This window comes from Tinamus guttatus, unplaced genomic scaffold (genome assembly GCF_059628265.1).
Source record: "Tinamus guttatus ecotype Peru unplaced genomic scaffold, ASM5962826v1 Tinamus_guttatus_pri_ptg000497l, whole genome shotgun sequence".
Classification (NCBI taxonomy): Eukaryota; Metazoa; Chordata; class Aves; order Tinamiformes; family Tinamidae; genus Tinamus; species Tinamus guttatus.
The window spans coordinates 4,011,045-4,035,342 of NW_028289031.1; the positions used below are offsets into that span (position 1 = coordinate 4,011,045).

The following is a 24,298-nucleotide window of genomic DNA, read 5'->3' on the forward strand; positions in this document are numbered from 1 at the left end:
CAAGCAAGCAAAAGCCACTTGCCCTGCATCTAACAGCCAGTCACAGATGCCAGGGAAACATCTCCTTTAAGACATTCAAAATCATTCTCTTTCCATGAATGCCATGCTTATCAAGAGAATGGTCCAGCCAATCAAGTTAGCTTTTACTTGCTTCTCTTTGTAATTCTGCTTACTTTTTGGAGGAGAAAGCAGGGAGAGGAAGGTAGGAGAAGCAGAGAGGGGACAAAGACTAGTTCCTGAATGAGACTGAGTCAGCAGTGCAGGAAAGTGGTCTGCAGATTTTCAGAATGTTACTCTAGTTATCAGAAGAATATTTTGTGGAACAAACAAAACTACAATTCAGTCAAGCAGTAGGAAACTGATACCCAATAGTATTTTGATCCAGCTGACATAACTTCTACTGAAGGTCTGCTTGGGTTAAATCTCATTAGGTAGCTATATGCTTATTGCTTTTTAAATTCTGATTTAAGATCATTACCAAAATAATGCGATTCTCACTACTGCATTTGAGATTTCCAACTTATGCTCTGTTCTTGACATCACTTATGGATCACAAAGTACATATTCTCTACGATTCCTGTTCTAGGAGATTTATCTATAACTCTTGGATGAGCAGGGCAAAAAGGACAGATGACCTATGAAACAGAAATAAATATTACCTGCTCTCAGCCCTAAATTCACAACACAACTGTCCAAAAGCCACAGCAAAACTCCAGTAGCCATTAGATGCAACACAAACATGCTCACACTCATGCTCACAAACTGCAAACACGCCATGCTCACAACTCTGTATATAGTCTTCCAAAGCATCAACAGCTACATGCAACAGCTTTATATTTCTATACATTTTTTTAAATGCTTGAGCTAGTAAATGATAATATTGGAAAAATCATGCCAAATAGTTTTGTGTCATAGTAAATTTACAGTGGATTAACCAATCTCAAAGTAATCAATTCCCTGACTTTTCAGCTAGAGAAAGAACTTAAGATTTAAAGATATTCCCAAAGGAAAGGATTAAGGTGAATGATGAAAAAGGAGCCAAATTTAAATGAAAACTAGCCATGATAAAAGCAGGAAAGAGACAGTTTCCATGATACTGAAGAGAAATCCTTAAAAGATATAAGTAATCCTGGGCATGCCAATACACACTGATGTAATGCTCCACAGCATTATTTTGGCTGCAACTAATAGAAGTTGGGTTAAGAAGTATGGCTAGCTTAGACTTCTCTTTCTATAGATCAACGTTTTTATCATGCTTTTTCAGAACTGGTGAAATAGCTTCCTAAGGGTCAGAGCGAAATCCTCTCATACTCATGTTTGCGCGAATCCTTACTCTGATACTCCATATCCAGACATGATATGCATGATGCCCTGAGAACAAATAAAATAACGATCTAATGTATTTTCACACACACACATGAAACCCAGCTAACTAATCTCTCACTTCTTGGCAGAAGGTCTAAGAAAGGGGGGGACTGGAGGAGGAGGAGGATTAATTTCGATTACCATTTAAGGGCCAGATGTGATCCTTCCTGTGTGCCCATGCAAGGGCACTGGCTGCCTATAAAGCATTAAAAGGCACAGAGGAGGAAAGGAAAACGGCTGCATATGAAGCTGGCAGACAGGAAAGGGTACAAGAGAGCTTTAACTCCTCCTGATGTAGCTATGCTGGCACACTACAGATGGTGCATTCTGTCAAATATCAGGCTAGTGGTGAATACTTCTCACATACAAGTAATTGAAAGAAGTTGTTCCCACGTAAAAATTCTACAGCTCTGTGCCTAACTTTCTTGTTTCTTTTTAATGGCCATGCACTTTTTGAAATTATCTAAGTTTGTCTTCGACATTGTTAGCAGTCTGTCTTCATAATGAAGAGGAAAAAAAAGAAAAAAAAAATCAATGTGCTATTACTCTGTCAACCTACCCTTGCAAGAATTCTTTGAACATCAATGCCTAAGTAAGAAAAATGTATGCATTAGCATCACTAAGCACACTATTTTTTTTTTACTTTAACATAAAACAGAAATTAGATGCAAAAACTGATTCAGTGTAACAAGCAAGGGTTCACAGTTGAATGGGAAAGATAAATCAGTAAATAAGTGTCCTAAAGCAACATCAAACTCTGCCAAATTTCTGTGCATAAGGTAACAAAAAAGCATCGAAAAATGATAAATGTGTACAGTGTCACACATCCAAATCTGAGGGCCCTGCCCTCAGCTGCATGCACATACAAATTCAGTTTGAATGACTCATCCTTCATAAGCAGTCAAAACAATGCATCTGCAAACCTCAAAGCCTAAGATAGATCAGGGTTATTAACACTTATCAGGAACGCTTGAAGAATACTGCTCTTATTACAGGTACAAATGGAATCCACAACGAGGAGCAACTGCTTAACCATAATTTCCCGATGCCTGAATTACACATATTGGAGTTGTTAAAAAGGCTCTGAGGATTTCAGTTTTTATTTGGAAAAGTATATGTCTAGCCATTGTGATGGGAATAGCATGAAATTTACAGCTGTTAATAGAAGTTTCATTTGGACAATTGATCAATATGAAGTTTAAGTAATCATAGTTTCTTGCAACTTTGCTAAGTTGTGGGCAAGTGACATGTACTACATAGGCAGCATGAACAGGTACAAACTGGTCTTCAGTAGCCAACAATTGCAATATCTCGTTCATCAAAGAACTTGGAGGTGTGGATAGAATTCCAATTCCTGAGCAAAATTTATTACCAACTTAAGGCACTTGGGTCAAAAATAAGCCTTCTCTTCAACTCCACAGTAGTTAATTCTAGCAAGACATTTCAGTACCTGAAACTATCAAGAGTCTGGCTAATATATAAACAATCACTACGTCTGCTAATACAGCAGTATAAATCTGTAGGTTTTTTTGTTTGTTTGGAATTTTTTTTTGATAACTATTAGGATACACTGCTTTAAAGGGTTAACTTTAACAGTTGCTTTGTGAGAATGCCATAAAAAAAGAAAAAAGTAATAACTCCCTGCAAAGGGCTTTATTTTATTTTTAAAAATTGCTAATATTTCCAAAGTTCAGCCTTTTCCTTGAAAAGGCATGTGCTAAACAAGGCATCTTTTTATTGCCAATAAAACTAGCACTTGCATTGTATCAGGCTACTGAATATATTCAATCTGCAGCATGTTCTGATATATATAATCCATACATAAGACGTTTGGAGATAAACAGACATATATTGATGTATAAATGGTTTAAAAGCATTATCATGTGGTCAAATATCCAATTCTTGGATTCTGCCTTTTTTCAGATAAAGATACGCTTTTGGTCTTGATTTACTTCTATATATGTTTACCAAAATATCATGTATACAAGCTATTCCTGCAGCAGGAACGTGGAAAATTCTCTTGCAAAGCTAAGGAAAGATCAGGTCCAACTTAGACTCTGAAGTACATTACACTGGAAAAAAATTGAAAAGAAGCAGAACTTATTTACAGATACTACTTACCCGTGTGAAGGTACCTTCAAAACTGTGAATATCCAGCTGTGGCTTCTGGGCATAAACATAAGCATTGATTGAAAAGAGATCCTGTAAAACAGATTAAGCTCCTTATTATTACTCAAATTTGCTTACTTATTCTAATGAACCTTTTAATGGCAAAAATTCCAGTTTACTTTCCCCCAAAGTTAAGATAAATTTTAATTTTAAATAAACGAATAAAATTTACCTAAACAAGGTATAGTTCTTTCTTTCAGTACATCTTGCTAAAAAGGAACTACTACCAAGAACATAACCTAAATGTGCTGTCAGTTCACACACACTAAACTACATCAATGTATCAGTTACAGAATCTCATCTAACTTAATTTCCCCCAGCATTTAATTTCTAGTCGCGTAACCTTAAAATAGTACATTTCATGTATTCTTTTAAAAAAATAAAGGTTGTTTAAATGAAATTAGAAACAAGCCTTTCCTATCAAAAAAAAGAGCAGCATAATATGGAGAAAACAAATTGATTAAGGTTCTCTCAAATGCTCAAGCACTCGCTGTCCCCAACTGCAGCCAATCTGTGAGAAACTCCAACAAAAGCTGGCCCTGTAGCAGGATGGCTTATATCCTTGAAGTCAGGAACAAACTTACTCAGCCTGATAAAACTATATATAAACAGCACTACTCCTCGCGACTGCAAACAACCCCCAGACGTTTCTACCCTAAAACTATAAAGAATAAGAGATTTTTAGATACTACATAAACTATGCTTAGATACTACAGAAGTGTGATTTATACAGAGATGAGAGCATAGCGTAAACAGAAAAAAAAAACAGAAGATTTTAAGATCTTCAAAGCTACTCCTGGAAGTACAAGGGAGAACCATCTGAAAATGGAGCTTTTCCTCAATGGTTTTGTTGGGAAATTTCCCTGAAGCTTCCACCTTCCAGAGAAGGAATCCTGCAGAACCTCTGTTAACCACTGCTACAAGGGAATTTGGGCTCATCCTAAAGCAAGGACAAGTGCAGGGTCCTGCACCTGGGAAGGAATAACCCCAGGCACCAGGACAGATTAGGGGTTGACCTGCTGGAAAGCAGCTCTGAGGAGAAGGATTTGGGAGTCCTGGTTGACAACAGGGTAACCATGAGGCAGCAGTGTGCCCTCATGGCCAAGAAGGCCAAGGGGATCCTGGCCTGCATCAGGAGGAGCGTTGCCAGCAGGTCGAGGGAGGGGATCCTGCCCTTCTACTGAGCTCTGGTGAGGCCGCACTTGTAGCATTGGGTGCAGTTCTGGGCTCCTCAGTACAAGAAGGACATTGAGCACCTAGGGAGGGTCCAGTGGAGAGCCACGAAGATGATTAAGGGACTGGAGCATTTGTCATGTCAGGAAAGACTAAGCGAGCTGGGCCTGTTTAGTCTGGAGAAAAGACGACTGAGAGGAGATTTGGTCAACGTGTTCGAGTACCTGAGGGGTGACCATAAAGAGGATGGGGCCAGGCTCTTCTCCATGGTGGCTGGTGACAGGACAAGGGGTAACGGGTATAAGTTGATAAACAGGAAGTTCCTCCTCCATATGAGTAAGAACTTCCTTCCTGTGAGGGTGACAGAGCCCTGGAACAGGCTGCCCAGAGAGGTTGTGGAGGCTCCTTCTCTGGAGATCTCCAAAACCTGCCTGGACACCATCCTGTGCCATGTGCTCCAGGTATTCCTGCTTGTGCGGGGGGTCTGGACTAGATGGTCTCTAGAGGTCCCTTCCAACCTAAACCATTTTATGAGTCTGTGTAAAGCAAGCACTTCTGTGCTTTCTACATGGGCAGTTAAGAGATTTCAGCACAACCAGGCCGCTCGTGTATGGATCCTCCTTTGAAGAGGTGCAGATACTTCAAACCCAACTCAACTACCTGAAAAATCGTAACCTGTGATGAAAGGTAGGTGTTTACCTTCTCAATTGCACGTAACTCCGAGCTATTCGGGTTGTTATCTCCACCATTACTACTGGATGAATCTTGCAAACTGCTCATCAGACAGTTATGTCTGGGGGAGCAGATTACAGGCTTATAATGCTCTGTTCATGATAGCTAAAATGTGCCATCTTTAAAAGCTGCCTTAATTTTATAGCCTCTTTTATGCATGCATAAACACACCCTGGTTCAAATGTAGCTATTTATAAAAGCATGAAATTAATTTTCTGTTAGTATTTTGAATATTACAGAAATTAAGTAAAGGGCACAATCATCCATTTATGTGTTAACATGCCTTAAAATCTGACCCATTTATATCCCTTCATTAATTACTCTGATAAAATTACTAGAGATTTTTGAATTCTAGTATATTTTACTTTTTCAGATCAAAGTGAATGTGCTTATTCAGATGTTTTCTATTTATAAAATATTTGCATATTTATAAAATATTTGTGTAACTCTGGCTTAAGTGTAGTTCTGTACAGATAACTGATTTCGTATTTCAACTTGTATTTTTATCCTGTAGACCACAAACGTCTCATATTTCATCCAAGGACACACTAAGTTTTTCACATGGTTTATAAAACATGAATCAAGCCTGAACACTAACTCTCACAGATTATCTTTATCTTAAACCATTAGTCATTTATGGTAGTCTCTCACATGAAGTTCCTTTCACTGCGTCCTTGTTCTTCCAATCTACTTTTCATCAACTTCACAAGAAATAATTCATATGAAACTAATACACATGTGGTGTCTTATATCTTCATCATTCACTTCTTCCCAATCTGTTATCACATACAATTTAGCTAATCCATGGCTATTATGGGCTTTATTATGCAAAGAAAAATAAGAGTCTCTCAGTAGTGGGTAGTACAGCAGAAAACTAATACCACACACATACTCATATATACAATAAAAACTGTTAGGGAAATACGTCAAACAAAAATTCTCTTTCCAAAGAATGCCTTAGTGGGAAACAATGTTAGAATAAAAGGTGGCAAAGAGATTGATCATTTTAAATATACTGGCATATACTGCAGTATATTCTTCTACTTCCTAATCTTTCCTTATGTATTTGCTTCTACTGTGAGATGCTCTCTCCATTTTTACATTTCAAACAAACATTTTTATTACTGCAATATTTTATTCATAACAGTAATATTTTACATTGTTATTTTCTATTTAATATTCTAATTCTCCTTTTGTATTTCTAAACTAACACCTTAACCTTCCATATTTCCCTTTAAATTAAAAAAAAAATTAAAAAGGAGAGAATTTAAACTCTGACTAATTCTCTTTTCTTTCCGGAGAATGCAGATCTTCGCATTCCCTACACATTTCTGGCAGGCCCTTGAATGCCAAAAGTCAGAATCAGTAGAGTATTCCAAATAGAGTTATCATCCCCCTTAAAAATGAAAAGTATTTCTCTCAGAGCATAGGTAGTTTACTACACTCTGAGAGAAAACCACATTGTATTTCAGCATAGTTTCATTCATAGTGAATGGAAAGAAATGCGATACAAGCACATTTCATTTAAGCTCAGAAGCTTTCTGAAGTACCTTTTTATTACTGATGGAAATTGCTACACTTAAATATTTTTCTGGTGAGGCTAATTCACTACTTCTCTTTACACAAACCTAGGAAAAATGATTTTTAAAAAGGAATTTATTTAAGGTTTTTTTGTTTGTTTGTTTTTTGTTTTTGTTTTTTCCTCCATTAATGAATAATGAGGAACCCCGCCTTCATAAAATTTACCTTCAGGAAATCTTCATAAAATAAGCACTGAACTGCTGGTGCACTGAAGTCAAAGAATTCTAACCAGCTAACCAGCCTGTTCATTAGGAACAGGGTTCCACAGCTTAAATAAAAACCGTAGATGAGATTGGTTATTTACAAGTGATAAGGGATAAAATGCTTGATATCACTGAGTTTTTTTATTTTATTTTAAATAATTCAGAAAAATGCATTTCACTCATCTACGTTGAAATCTGGGAAATGACTTGATGACGGCACAATAATGAAAATGTTCCCTTTTGCATTTCATAATACTAATTAAAAGAAATACCCTAAAGTTATCAATAACATAGAAAAATCTTGTCTGTTAGGTCAAGGGCAACATTTGTTCACCTTACTTAAAGATCATTAAAATACATTCTTAATCATAACATGTAGTTCATTACAAATAAAATTGCCTTTGGTTCAATAAAACTAATTAAATGTAAATGGTATTGTTTACTGCTGTATGGATCTTCTGATATAAATCAGCAAGTCGCCATTTATTGAAAATTACAGTGACCTCACTGCTGTTAATAAATTTACTTGATCACACATACTGGAGAAGAATGCCTCGGAATGGGGAATATTGTCAGAAAAAAACTGCCCCACACCTAACTATGAAACTCTAAGAAACCTAATCTGAGTGTTACAGTATTTGCTGCTCAGCCATCATTAGATGACTTGCTGAAATTTTAATTCTCTGATCACATTAAGTGGTTTAGGAAGACAACAAAATCTGTACCGATCATCTTTGGCGGTGTCATCTGTTCTTTAAGAAAAGCTCTAAAGGTCTGTGGGTTTATTTATTCCGGGTGTCACCGGGGGTAAGGTTACAAAGCCGCTCTGCTGATGTGACTGACAGCTCATGACAACACCAGATACTCACAATCCTTCTCCCAGATAACTAAGGAAATCAAAATCAATGACAATTATGGAAAGCATATTCCGTCAAACAGATGACCACTAGACCAAATAGTACTTTATGCTCCAATTACACAGATCTTTAAGTTTTAAAAAATATATTTTAAGAACTGTTAAATAAACAGGGAGCTGCAGCTTTTAAAATGTTCTGCAAGCAGCTGGAGCAGGCATTGTGTGGAGTCCCTGAAAGTCCAGAAAGGCACCTATGTAACCAAGTGCTACTCCAAAGGGAAAGGTAGCTGAAATATTTCGAGCCACTGCAGCCCAGGGATGATGAGGGCAGAAGGACTGAGCCCAGAGAAACAGCATCTCGTCCCAAATGGGCTGTTTGCGTAAAGGGAACCTATACACTGAATTGCAGGTTTAACGAATATACATTGAAACTAAGAGAAGTAGCACATTTTTATAGCCGACCGTACAAATATGGGCATTCACTCCTGCTAAAGACAGTACTGAATTAAAGCCTAAGTTTCATATATTTGAATTAGAGAATGCTGTAAGTGTTGGTCATGTTTCTTAACAATTCTTAAGTAGGGCCACAGACCATTTTCTCTTTTGCTCCATCCATTCTCTTCACTGTGCCTTCTCCCTAACGTGCGGCTCGCACTCGAGACCTCCTGATCCTGGACAGGACTCGAGCTCGCACGAGCTCCGTCGGCGCAAGGAGCTGAGCGGAGCAGCCATCAGCGTCCCGTCACCACAGCTATTTTACCGAGAGCCCAGCAGGTGGCAATCAAGAATTATTGCAAGAGAAAACCAGGACGGCCTTTTTTTTTTTTTTTTCCCCTCTCCAAATTGTAAGACATTCTGCAATTTATTATCTCGCATTGCATGCGTAATAAAACAGACATATTAGAAAAAAATCTACTAATATACAAGCTTTGGAAGTGGCAATATTGGTTGCTAGGTATTATGCAGAACTGATGGAAGCAGATATCACATCAGAATGTTCAGGCTGTTGAGAAGGTTTGTATGCTAAAATTCCATAAAGTAGCTTTCATTAAATTTCATTAAACATTTGGACAGGTATTCCTTGCTCAAAAATGCCTTGTTTTCACTATTTTCTTGGCAAGCATAAGGCCTAAAGCATCTTGCAGAGCAAACAACATAACTGGGATAAAATAAGGATTACTTTTCTAGCAGTTTCATACCTTTAGAAGAAGGAATTGCCTAACTCTCCCAGCCTTTCATAGAAGGAAAGGAAACCAAAGTAGATCTCAGAGGGAAGTGTAAAGCTCTGTCTTCTATAGATTGCTTCTGCCCCAAATGTCTGCAGCAGCGTTAAGCTGATACACACACGAGTGAGAGAGAGAATGTCCTTATACCATGTGGGCAAGCCAAATAATCTTTCCACTTAATCTTTTCCACTACTATGTCAACTAGTTTGTTTTCAAACACAACCACCATCAAAATATAAGTCATGGAACTTGATACTGGCCTTTCTACTCAAGTTCTTCAAATTTCTTAATACTTTTGGATTCTCCGAGTAAATCAAGGCAGATCTGGAAGTATTTTTAATATTTTTGCTAATTCCGGCGCACTGAACCCAGCCTTTGCCCCGCTGGACGCGAGCGGCATTTTTGGCGGTTCCCAGAACACCCCGTGAACAGGTCACCACGGCCAGGGAAACGCTCGCCGGCCGCACGCAGCAGAGCCAACACCAAGTCAGCAGCCGCTCCTAGGAAGGACAATCCCGCCTCCAAAACAGATTATAGCGCCAGTGACAGACTATTGAAAGCATTAAAATCTCTGCCAACTTTGTGTACAACGGACAATATTTAAAAAGTAATTCCACAAAGCAAAAATGCAATTTGAAGCTGCTTACAACACGTTATGCAGAAAAAAAAAATCAGTAAGAACAAGACAAAAGCAACGTATCAGGGCAAAGAATTCACTCAACCCCATTAATTCTTTAGCAAATGAGGATTTTCATTAGAATTTTCTGACAGTCTTTCCATCAGTCAGATCACCTACTTTCCCTTCACCACATCAACATGCAAAACACAAAGTTTTACGAAACATTTCCATACCACATGGATAGGTTAAATTAGCAATAATACACACTGGCCCTACATTAAAGCTGTACGCTGAATAATGGTTTCTAATATTCTTTTCTAGGAATACATCTCAGAGCTAAGTGACTTAAGAGCTAAGGCATAACCTGTCAGAAAATAAAAGAGAATAAAAGCAACACAGAAGCAGTTGGTTGAGCCACCTTCCTCCTCTTAACAGAGCACATGAAACATTTAGGCTACATGTACACACATACACAAAAATGGAATACAACATATACATACATGGGACATGCAATTTTAACAACTTTACCCGAGATATTTACGATAAATTTATATACATACATGCTCAAAAATACACACAGACAACTGTTAGAAAGCTCCCCTTGCATGAACTTGCACACTTCACCTTGCCAGACCAGAAAACTTCCTGACCCAAAAACCCTTCGTATTCCATACACAGATTTCAGTTTCCCAACGTTAGAGCTAAGTGATTGCAGCAATGGTTCCTAAGGCAAGAATGACTTGCACTTGCAGCATTAAGACTTGCTTGAAAACACTGTAATTGTGATACACTTCAGTGGAGTATGGGTCTCCAGCTGAATCACGGCAAGGACGATTAAGTTATAAGACTAAAAATAAAGAATATCTGGTTTTGCCTCCTTCTTGTTTCAGTGTTGAACAAACAACAACAAAAAAAGCCTAACCTAACTTCTCACTTGGCATTCAACAGAATATCTATTTCTTATTTACTGCCAAAAAATAAAATTGCATTAACGGACAATTTTCCATTATAAATACATTTGCAATAATTATAGCAATTATACGTAATAAGATGTGCACATATACACAAGTGGATGGAAAATACTTTAAAAGCAAAATAGATTGAAATACTCACTCCCAACGCTGGCAATCTTTGGGTACAGCTGACAGCAACCTTTAGTTTCCAGTCTGTTTCTCCATCAAGCTGGTCAGTTCGAATGAAACATGAACCTTTAAGTTATAAGAAGACACCAAACTATTTTTTAGATTTCATAAAAATACACTTTGGCCTAAAAATAAAATACAGAAGTGAGAATAAATTGATTAAAAAAAAAAAAAAACACGTTTAAATACATGCCTTGCATACGAGAGGATTGATACTCCACAGTGTCCATGTGTTGATTTAACACCTTCTGCCAGGAATACTCTGGCTTTCATACAATAGTTGAGAACAAATTTTTTGATAAATTTAACAATATCATCAGTATTTTAAAACTGTTACTTCCAACAGATCCAACTTAACTGAAGATGAAACACAGCCTATTTTCTTTCTTTTTAAAATCTGGTCAATTGTGCAATTCCAGCATGTTAGAAAAATTACCAAATGAAGACATGCCTGTAACTCCTGTCTTGCTGCTAGTATGAAATACCACACATTTGCATTGGCTATATTTTCCTGGTCTGTTTTGTTGGATGATAATCAAAGCAGTATGGAGGTCCCCAACACATTATCTTTAAAGAAAATAATTTTAGGTTACCTGTACATCTCAAGGACCCAAAACTTAAAAAAAAAACTTGTCAACACATGCACAGCAACTAAGATGCAATGGAAGTTGAAGACAGACACATTCATACTGAAAAAACAATGGTGCCAACTGAAAACTTCATACACAGAAAATTCGTATCCAAGAACTACACAATTACTGTCAGCACAGGAAGAATGCCTGCCCCATGTTAATTCATTTACTGATAAGGCCACTTCTTTTAGGTAACCCTGTTTGGGCAGGTGAGTTAGATTAAACAATCTCCAGAGGTCCCTTCCTACCTCACTCTGTGATCAGCAGTTCTATACAGGTTGCCAACATAAGATTCAAGGACAACAGCATTTGAAATTGCAAACCCATTAAATTCATGTACAAATGGTTAAAAACTCCAGCTAGCTTACAGTCTGAATAACAACAACAATAATAAAAGTGCAGTAACATTTTAGCAATACTGCTTGATGCTCCTTGGAGTTGCAACAGTAAAGACGCCTTAAATATATCTAAATTAATAACTACAAGCTTCCTTTCCAGCTGAACATTTCATACACTATTGTCATGTATGCAAAACCAAAAGTAGCAAAAAGAGCAAATTTGTTTTCCTATTTGTAAACTTTAAGCAATGCGGATAGACATATATATGTGCACATGCACAATTCCTTCTGTATTTTGATTCTAGTGAAAACTAAAAAGTGGTAACAATTAAATTAAAAGAAACACTGGGAAAAAAGTTTACTCATAGAATCTTCTTACATAGAAGATGAAGCAAAGGGCTAAAAGCAGTGTGTTTAAGAGACAGCATATCAGAAGAGCTAAAAATGAATGCAAAATTAAGAGATTCTTTTTTCAGGACACAGGCTGACGAAGTGTCATTAAGGACGTTTGGTTCACTGCCCAAGTCCGGGTGAATCCACAATCACAAGCAAAGCACATGTATCCCCAGGTAAAGCCTAGAAGAACCAGTTTTATTTATCAATGCCTGTGAATTTAGCATTTCAATAACCTTCTGAAAGGTAACATTTGAGACAAAAGCCACTTGAAGTTAAATAAAATTTGTAAATAGCGTTTTTATGCCAGAGTCTTTTGAAAGAAGCTTATATACCTTCATGTAACAGCTGTTACATGTTACAGCTGTTAATATTAAGGGGATATTAAGTAAAAGAATCTTAATGTACAGGGCCTTCAGGGCACATACTTTACTAATTTTCTTCCAAAGCTCAGAGCTGCAAGTTGCAAAGCTGTACCTAAAATAACTTCTTGAAAAGCTGATTTGAAATTCTTGACAGGATTGCTGGTGGATTTTCTTCCAATAATAAAGCACTGTAAAGCACTTTTTGAAAAGCCTGTGGACATATACAGCATTATAATTACTACTGGGGCTATCCCGCACCACCTAGAAAGACCACAATTTCGCTGCATTTTTTTTTTTAATCCACAGCTTATGTTAGTCTACTTTCCATCATACTTTCCCTACACAAGGCATTTCATGGTTCTCTTTACCCTTCCTGTCAATGGCTGCTATCATCCATCAATTTCATTTAGAATTATACTATAGATCAATGCAGTTCAAGACCAGTGCGGCTCTTGTGAAGGGTTGACTGCACATATATTCATTTAATAGAGCTCACACTATGACATGTATTGGCCAGCTGCATTTCCTCCCCACTTCAGCAGTTAATTTCATCAATAACTTATCTCATAGCCTGTTTCCCTTTTATCCAGAAAAAGGGAGCGCTTTGTGCTAAGTCAGCTTTCAATAGTGATCACAACAGCAAAACTGAAGCAAGACCCCCTTCACTTTCAAATACTTCACCAGATTTGACTAAGTAACTTTAACTATATAATGAGATGCTGATAACTTCACTTAGCTGAGATATAAATAAGGAAGATTGATGTGATCAGAAAAAAGTTACACATAAAACCAACTCCCCCCTCCAACCCTTGCACTTAAGAACCAAATATTTCCCACTGTGTGGGTCACGTGCTTCACCTTTTAAGCAAATTTGAGTCAGTAGTATATAAAACTCCTAAATTGAAAAAAAAAAAAGTATTTGAACAGAATATGTTTTAGATCAATATTTAAAAACACAAATATGTGCAATTTGTTCCAGCACAAATATGAGTAGGCAAAAAAACACATTCATGCAAGTCTCAAAAATTGCTATTCACTCTGTATTCAGTGATAAAGCTTTGAATAAAGTTTTACTCTTGTAAGTATTTAAACTCTATGCTGCTTAAATGAAAGTATTTAATGAAGTATTTACCAAAGAATTGTTGCTTATTGTAAAATAAAACTCCACAATTAATACATGGAATTTGTATTGATTTTTTTTCCACAGAGTCAAGAATAAAGGTGAATAAGCAAATTAAGGTATTTCATTTTATACAAGAAGAAAACACAGATGATCATTTTCTAGGTAACATACGGTCCCCCAAGACCAGTGTGCAAAGTTGGATACAGTGAATATCTCAAACGTTTCTGCCTATACAGCGAAAATTTTGGAGTCAGACGAATTATAGTTTAAAGGTTGATCTAAACCAATTACACTGGGTTTAAAAAGTTCAATCATTCAAATAAAGTGGTGCAAACTTCATGTGAACAAATTGAAATGAATTTACAACTACCTAATATTCATTTAGTTTAATCAGTTGAAGCCAGGTGTAAATCAATTTAGAGTTTGATCATGCAAGGTGCCGTACCAATACAACTAAACTGATTTTTAAAACCATTTCAGTTGAAATCTGTATGCACAGCTACAAGCTTTAAAATGTGAGGATATACTGTCATTTATAAACAGATCGCTTACCCAGGTATGAAGCAAGAAAACATCTTATTGTTAGTAAGAAAGTTGTTTTCTTTTGAATATTCTTATCACTACTACATATGTTAACTAAAGAACAAATATTCAAAAACAGGTTTTTATCAGCTTTCTTAGTGAAACACATCATTAAAACATGCTACAAGACATATATGCACAAAGTTATCCATATCACAACAAATGTATACTGCAATCTTTCATTATTTGACTTTATCAAAAGTATTCTCATTCTAGAAGGTTTTCTTAACCTAAGAACTTAAGAAATTTCTTATTACAATCGACAAGGAAATACTCGTAACCAGAAGCCAACAACTTTTATTTCTATACTTCTTACAATAATAGTGTTAAGATTAACTGTTCAGTTTTATCACTTCATGTTTGTGAAACCACATAAAAGGACACCTGCTTATTTACAGTGAATTCATTGATCTTAAGGCCTCCTTTGAATAATTTATTTACAAAAACAGATTTCTTTGCATTTTATACAGATTTATTTAGCTATAAATAAATATACTCAGATTTGAAACCAAAACATTTGAAAGACATAATTACACCTAAAACTGCAGTTAAACAAATTTGCTTTGATTCATGTTTTCAGCAGATGCATGCTGAAAATATAGCAATTTTAATGGCCGTTTTTACATGTTAATAGGATGCTGAACACAAATAATGCAGATTTTCAGAAATTTTTATGGTGTTTAAGAAACTCATAAAGTTTTGGCTATTAATTTAGGGCCACGATACACATGGCTAAGATTTGTCAAACAAAGGTACCGCGCTCAACATAGAGCTAGCAGAACCTGACTTTATGTGTCTCTAGGTGGATTGAGGATTTCATTCAGAACATACATTTAGGGCATGACATGTCAAATGCTTCTGGATATAGCTTACACTTACTGAACATATGTATGGTCTGTTGATTCTTTTGTGGGCACACTTACCTCTAGAAACCCTGAAGAAAAAGCAAACCTCAACAAAAATTTTCAAACTAAAGATACATGGTGTTTGGAGAAGGCTGTTTATATTTTAGCCTTAAATCAATTTTAATCATAAGGTTTCCCTTATATAAAGCTGTGCACTAACATCATGTAGCCAAATTTTGCATTTATTTTACCAACAAAACCTCTAGTGATATTGCACACACCAATTTCTTCACATGTATATAGGTTTAATTTCCTGAAATACTCTAGTATACTAACGCACATAAACTTTTGCTGCCAAACACTTTAGTTGTGTTTGTATACACAGTTTTTAATACCGGCTGCTGGAAAATAGCCCAGGTTTCTGAAAAGAAGCTTTTTTAAAAAAAATTATCTTAGTTTGAAGATAAATATTGTTAAGCATGAATTTATTCTTTATTTTTTCGTTTTCATTTTTTCATTTCAGACTGACAAGCAGAAAGGTGGACTTGTTTTCCTTAAAACAATTATTTTAACTAATCAGTCTGTTTATCAGGTATTTTATAGAGAAAGTGTAACCACCATAAGAAACTCCAAACTAGCAATATTGACCTAAAAATACAGGAACGATCCTATTTTGTAAACATAGAATTATTTAAACTGTATTTTCAATCACATTGCATCATCTGCTTTCTGAGAAAGAAAATTACAAAGAAACAAAAGACTGATCAAAGTAACCTTTAACATTTGTGACAATCATGGAAAGAAAACAAAACAAAAAAGGTCACTCCTACACTGGAGAAACTGGTTTAGTTTGCTTCAGAAACAAACACTTAACTATTCGTTTTGTCATTTATGGAATCGTTTTTGTATTACCTAATTATTTCAGATACCTCTTTAGCCAAAGGCGCTTTAGTGAGAAAGTACGGCACAACTTCCCTCAGTAGCCTATCAGTGTCATAAAAGAATCAAAAGTAAAGACAAGACCTCCTGTTCTTTGTTAGCTTAGGGAATAATACTGTTGAATAATCAAAGACTGGGTAATTAAATCCAAATATCTCTAAATGCATGCATCAAGTCATGGGAAGTCCCTGCAGACCTGATTCTGAAAACATCAAGGAAAAGTTTATCTAACCTGGCATAATAAGACAGAGCATCACCATCTTCCTTGCTTACAAAGTCCTTTTTCTTAAAATAAATAAATAAATAAATAAAAATAAAAATAAAAAAGGAGGGAAAATGTACTAAATCTTGCAGCATCTGATTTCCAGTGCTAGTCAGGCTTCTTATCTAATAAAAACCATGAGAAACTAAAATTTTCCTATTCTTGGTTTCTGGCTGTTAAGCAAGATCCTGGAAAGCAGCACTGAGCCACGAGATGAATACTCAGGCAGAAGAATGGGGACTCTAGAATTCGGCAGGGGAAAAGGAGGGAATAACTTATTCTGACCAACACCAATGTAACCAAGGGAACACCACCACAACCTTCTAATAACACTGCAACACAAACACTTCTGTCCTTCACTTTCCCTCTTCTTGCTTTGAGCAGTCACTTACAGCAGGGCTTATTTTCAACTACATCTATTATTTAACATTTTAAAGGGATATTATTCTTAATTTTTCCCTTTTTAGATATAACAAGTACATTCAAATTCCTTCCACAGAGCCTTAACAGTCAACTCAATACTAGTTACAGGTATTAGTAGATAAGTAAAAAAAAAAAAAATACATGAATTCTGAAAATCTTATTTAACTTTCTCACGGAGAACAATTAAGTTCGATTTCTGCATGCTAACTTTTTACCAAATATAAGCAAGCTTAAAAGAAGATTTTCCAGTCATCACTAAATAGAAGCTATGGGTATTATTACAGTTGGTCTTAATAAACATTTCAATGTTATACTGTGATAAAGAGGAGAAAAAAATAATTTAACTGTATATTATGCATTTAACAGATATATGGAAATATGCATATTTTACAAGACCCCGTGCTTCAGCACTGAAAAGATATTGTCTGGTCTGCATAAACACAGGGTCCAATTCCAGTCTGCATTTATAAATTGAAAAACTGTAGAGTGTGTACAGTTAAATTGCTCTAAAAACCCCATAGAGTTCAATTACATTTATTTAACAATTAATTGACAAAAATCCACAGTCAGTCATAACATGTTCAATCATTATATAGCCTGGGTTCCTGTCACAGTAAAGACAACTAAGTAAATAAAACTACGTCCACTTTCTCTCTCTCGAGTTGTATCCAATAAATTTTTTACAAATGAGAAAGCAATGATGAATGCCTTTTAAGCTGTGGCAAAACTGAATTATTAAATTTGTCCGCCTATATCCTATTACAGCCTACTTATGAATACTTGATTTTATTTTGTATAATTGACAACAGTTGTCAGGAAAGGCAGGTTTTTAACAGCAATCAAATTAAGATCAACTGGTGTAAGTGTCACAGTGAAGAGCCTGTGTCAAGCACTGATGAATTAACTGATGGGTCACTGTGAAATAGGGCACATGGAACTGCCATAAATGGCTACGAATTATCTTGTAATAATTCACAGCCATAATAAGATTACAAGATAATGATTATCTTGTAATATTATCCTTCCTGATATGAGTCAATATCCAAAAGCATTGAAAGAGATGGGTTACTAGAACATCTGCAACAAAGGAAAAATGGACATTGACTTTGCATATCTAACACTAGATCATTTACCAACAACTTAATTTTTAAATCATTTATATGACTCAAGTGACTATGTGCATGAAAATTTTAAACTGATGACAACGTGAATAGCAGCACCAAGATGATGCGTTTGAGTTTCATTTACGACTACAGGAGGTAATTTTCAATTATGATACCTGCTGTGGGAGGACAGGAAGAAGCAAAAACATTTGAATCACGCTGAATATGTAAGCTTCGTGGCCATCCCTTAGAGTGTAAGTGAACAAGTGAAGTGGCATTTATACAGGATGGATGAAATTCATTTTAAAGCATTTATTTCTCTTAATACCAGTGAAAGAACTGTGCTCACTTGAGACATTTGATCTGAATCACGAAACCCATGAAGCAATTGATTAATTGGAACTTAAGCCATCAGTCACTGGATCCATCAACAGATTCATTTACATTCTAAACAATCACCTGATGGACTTATAGGATACCATGTATTAATACACAGTCAATATGATACCAAAGTCATCACAATTCCTTATTGACAAGCATACAGATGCTTTTAATCCAAACTTGATCACACTGCATATACTTTTGAATTGCTATATTGATTCAGTATGCTTCAGGATTTTTTTTTTGTTAAATTTATGTTACAGAATTTTTACAAATGTAGCAAATAGTCTCCCTGCCCCCCCCCCCAAAAAAAAATTACATTCAATCACACCCTCAAATTTTAGCTTATTGATTCATACAATTTTTGGATATGCATGAATACACTAGAAACATTAATTGGGGAGAATAAAAATTACAAGAGACATCAAAAAAAATCAAGATGTATCAATGCAAAGTAGTAACTAACACCCCCCTTCTATTTAACAGGTTTTGATGTTCCATTTTGCTCCATCACTCACTCTTCTGAAATACACTAATTCTTCTACTGGAGACAGTGATACTGTCTTCAGAAGAAAAAAAAATCTGATTTATTTACACCTTTATCTGGAACATACAACTTCATTTTGCATAAAAAACGCACCTAAACAGTACGATGACAAAGGTAGTCAAATCTGTCACAGAAAACGCTTAAAAGATTTAACAAGTTCTGGCTTCACTGTTTCAAATCAGTGAAAGAGTAAAGTAGGCCAGAGAATGGTATTATGATGGTATAAAAACTGACAAAACACTTGACAGGTATCAGGTAACCTGCACACCATCGACAAAGTATTTTTCACTGATATTAGACCCTGCTTGTGTCTGCCTAATAGACTACTATTTCTGTTGTTCTTACCATTTAGAACTGCAACAGTCTATCGTGATGCTATCCCGTGAGTGATCCATGCACATCACCAGGTTAACGTCAGGCAGTTTCAAGAATATTTGCAGTCTTCCTGTTCATTTCAAAACCAATTTCACTTTCATCTGCAAGATACTGGGTATACTTGCTATATGTGTTAGAGACAGAAGCATGTTTCTTCCAAGTAGTAAATGGCACATCTTCCTTTGCACAAATCAAGAATGAAATTATTTTCCAAGAGAAAGAGTTGTAGCATTGTGGAAAAAATGGGTGACTCACTGGCAATCTAATTTCACTGAAATTACAGATGACTGATGAAAATATTTGGTACTTCTGGATAGATAAAAGGGATGAATTGAACATTTTGCAGCCGAAGAAGTTATAGTCAATTCTTTAAAATGAAAGTGGTTCAACTGCAAGACACTGAGCATCATCCACATAGCACAACAATACAATATTCCACAACTGCTCTTCAATAAATCATCTCCATTTTGCTATATTATCATTACTTAAGCAGAATAATGATTCTGGGAAATGTAGTGATTTCATTTGGTGTTCAGTTGGCTCTCACAAGAAAACATTCCCATTTATTACTTAGAGATTGTTTTTTATTCAAAATGTATTATGAGAATTACTTTAAAGTGCAAGTACCGCATGTTTACCTAATGACTCAAGAGGATGCTTTCTCCCAATGTACACCAAGACTTGCAGTGGTTATATTATTAAGGCCAATCGATCATCAAATTGCTTCCTATCATAACAAAAATGCAGTCTGGAATTTAGAGTTTAAACTGGCATTCTTTCTTCTTTGGCTTATTTAAATTTCCATAGAAAATCAATTCCATTACCTCTTGGTCAATAAAATTGTGCAATGCGCTAGTGAAACCCGTTTGTTCTAGGAACTAAGGACCTTGTAGTTCAGAATGTAGGAAAGATGGAGGAGTTGCAAAGGTTTACATTCTGATCCCACTGCAAAGCATAGATCAACACTGATGTAACAAGTAAAGGTTCATGATGTATTTTAGGAAAAATGATTAACTAGTCTTCCTCATTCTTGAGCTCTGATAGGACAGCAGAGCTATTTCTCTCCATCAGACTTCCTGAACAATTCACACATTCCTAGAGACTGATAATACAAATACACACACGCATACCCGCTCCTTCAGGCGGAGTGCTTGCATTGAAGCCTAAATGAGAAGGAAGAGCTTACAAGCAAACAGAGTAATCAAGTAAACAAACAAAAAAGGTAGATCCATATTAGACTCCACCAAAATTGCATGCTGATTTTGACAACATAGGTGTTTGGGGAGAAAAAAAAAAAAAAAAAAGAATTTAAAAAACCCCACCACACACACACTATCCCTAACCAAGCAGGACGATGTGAAGAAGCAACAGAAACACCCACAGAGTGTGAAGACTCGTTCGAACTCAAAATTCATTGTAGCAAAAAGCAGAGAATTCATTTTTTTTTTTTCAATGCTTTCCTGATTGAAAAGACAGTAAAAAGCTATGGGAAGTTACCTGGACATTTAGAAGGATGAAGACTTGCCTTTAAACTCCCTTAGCATCCAGAATCAGTTCTGAAAACTACTGTTTCCTAGACTTCCTAAATTTCACTAGAATTTTACCTTTTATTTGGCAGTGATACAGCTTTAATAAGATAATGCAGAAGCATTAACTCAAAATCGTGGTTAAAATGCACTCAATACAGGTTTCATCATTTTCAGCATCTGTTTGGGATTTCTAGATGTTCTGATTGCTACCCTAGCCAAGTGGCCTAATTCCCAGAATTCTGGGATTGCGCTTCCCTGGACGTGGGCACAGGCCAATCTCTGCCTGAAACATTTTAGAGCCTCCTTGCCATACAAACAGAGATATTTTTTCCAACTCTTCTCAGTCTTGTTATTAATATTTTGTTTTAAATATGTAAATGGAAAAAACATTCATCTGTTACTGATGGTTTCAAATCTAATGAAGTGTGCACATTGTTCAAGGCAGCAACACAGAAAAATATTAAGGAATTAAATATGCCATGATATCTTTTAATAATGTTTTACTGTGCAATGTTACATTAATACACATTTAGAGCAACATCACTATGAGAATTAATATCTACCAAGACTTCCTTCTTCTATCTCACACCACCAAAATGTTAGGAACAAGTTCATAGTATCTGACTGTATCTTAAAAGAGTAGCTCTTCACATAAAATCAATACTACTCAGTGCTTAAAATGGCTACCAAAACATTTGAAGCCACAGTTAAAGCAAATGATAAAAACAGAACTAAAATATAAAAACACATTAAAGTAGTTTGGACAGATTGTTGGCAGCTACTCATGCCCTGAAGATAAACTTTTATCTAGCCATATGTGCAAAACTTAACTCCATCATTTGTCATTCTCTGTAGCAATAAATTTTCAAAGCATTTTAGTTCCCAGATAGGTAGTTTTCATAGTGCATGTTTTCTAAACATAATAGGAAATTCCAGAATTTGTGATAAATGCATCTCCTCCAGTATTCTTACTCTTATGCGACAGTTGATTCCATACAGAGTGACACAAGTTGCGCAAAGAAATTCCAAACTGAAATTTTCCCTTCCTCTTTCATTTTCAAGTACCTGAATTTGCAGAACCTGCTGCCCAGATAAATAATTATCTCCTGCTTGTGGATCACTGTCCAGAATAGACAATATTTACATTTCCTTTTTTATAGTTTTTACTTGCAATGAATTTTGGGTTTAATATTGGTACAAATATGTTTTAACACTATTTTCATTTTGAGACATGCAAAACTAGATTTTTTAAGCAAGTAAGATAAAATACATGCCAGTACAGTGTTACTTTTTTGTTGTTTTTGAAGAAAGGCTTACATATTCACCATTTGCATAAAACCCTTTTTTAATACAAATCAGAGTCATTTTTGTGAGAAGGTAGACTCCGTAGCACATTCTTACCAGTTTACTTGGAGTTTCTTCTAACAGGAAATTGAGCTATATGAATTATCAGATAGCTTGTACTGGTATTCCCATGCTTTATTCATACAAAAATAGTTAGAATTAATTCTGAAAATTCATCACCTCTTCGGCAGTTATATTCTAACAAAAATAAAGAGCACACCAAATCTGAAAAGTGATGTTCCTATTCTATATTCTGCTTTACTCATACCATTATGCCGAAGTCATTTTTAAAATACACCTTTGAGAAAAATCCATTCAAAGAACAGACTGAACTATGTATAGACTAGAACTCTTGAATTTCAGGTGCTGGGAAGACACTCAAGCCATTTGGTTGTTGCTAGATAGGCTTTACTCAACATATTGTCCCTGTAAGGAAACTCATGTGATGAATTCAGGGCTAGGTTGAACCTCTAAGTAGGAAAAGGTAGAGCAGTTGGCTTCCTGGAAAAGGCGAGATTCAAAATACCAAAAAAAAAAGAAAAAAAAAAAAGAAAAAAAAAAAAAAAGAGTAGAGCAACCAAATACAGTCGCTAGGTGAAGAGATGCACCTTGAAATACAAGCAAGCCTGCAGTTTTTGGAGTGATATCTGTCATCAGGGAGACTGATCGGCCATCCAGTAGGAGTTACTTTTAGTACTGCCAAAGGCAAACTCTGGTACAAAATCTTTACCAAATCTGGATGGCAGTATAGCAGTTAGTGCACTGCAGTTCATTTGCAGACCTCATTTTAGTAGATTTCAGTCTTCTCAACTCTAGTTTGTTAGGATTATCTCAGGGCTTGCCTTGAGATTCTGATTCTTGGGAAGATTACTGTGTCTCAGAAGCAGTGGCTTTCCCTCTGCAGATTTTGAGGCAGATCACTGCCTAAAATCCTACCAGTGCAGAAGTCGGGTGTACAAAATGAAGAACTTTTTCTTTTGCAAGGTTAGCAGTTGTTTCATCTTGCTCATTTACTCCAGCAGTGACAATCCATATAAACTGCTGCAAGGATCTTCATTAAGAAGATCTTGATATTTTTACAGCACCAAACATGCTGCAATGTTACATACTGAGTTACCCAGGCATGCCTACTACAGCCACATCATTCCATTCATATGCATTTCTGCTGCAGTGGACTGTAATTTCTTACAGGTATCTGGCTCTGCAATCCCATAATCCAATATAGCTAGTAAAGACTAGGGAGACATGGGATCAAAGCACTTTGACCTTTTACCACTTCATGTGCTGCATGCAAATAATCCAGTTTAACATAATCCTTCTACAGGGGGAGAGATCTTCCTACCTTTTACCTTTTTAAGCAGGTGTACCTTCTCTTGAAATCAGTGTTGGGTAAATGGGGGGGAGAAAAAAAAAAAAAAAGACACTCAAAGTAGCCCAAAAGGAGACATCAGTCAATCCCTATCATATCATGCTGGATTCAACAGCATTGTGTTGTCAGAAGCACGATGCATTTTAAGAAATTAAAACACTGTGGGAAGGAATAAAACTAAACCCCCACAAATTCTGAAACAGATGGCTTCATATTATATATAGATAATAAACAACTGTCAGGAAACTTTGTCAGCCCAGACCACTCTCAGTGATGCAGTGTCTCTAAAACAGCATATAAAAACCATTACTATGACACGCTGATCATACAGTAATTCTCTTCCTTTTAGCAAACGTAGCTCTATTATTATTATCACTCACCCTAAGAGCCATCCACACCCATGAAACAAGGCAGAGAAGCCTCATCTGCAAATTTGGCCTTGTATCTGAAATACAGCTGACAGAACTCGAACACTGGAGCAGCGGTACCCAGTGTTACTAATACAGGAGTCTCCAGTGTTACAGCTACTGGAAATTTAGCACTGCCCTACAATTACCAGACCATGAGGAACTCCCCGAAGAGATACAATAATGCAAAGCGGAGAACTCAAATGAGTTGCATGAGAGCCACCCAAGTAGTTATTACTGAACTTGAAACAAAACTACCGTAATATCTAGGGTTC

At 36.0% G+C, this 24,298-nt stretch overlaps 1 protein-coding gene across 2 annotated transcripts in view; it reads right to left on the bottom strand.

Moving 5' to 3' along the window:
* ATP9B (ATPase phospholipid transporting 9B) overlaps positions 1-24,298 on the bottom strand; it is a 139,894-nt gene that overhangs the window by 74,696 nt on the left and 40,900 nt on the right. For both annotated transcript variants that reach the window (XM_088533354.1, XM_088533353.1), the window contains exons 8-9: positions 11,038-11,132; positions 3,487-3,567 (exon numbers count right to left, since the gene is read on the bottom strand). In XM_088533354.1, the coding sequence (XP_088389480.1) occupies positions 3,487-3,567; positions 11,038-11,132 (176 nt within the window). The remainder of the gene's footprint in view (positions 1-3,486; positions 3,568-11,037; positions 11,133-24,298) is intronic.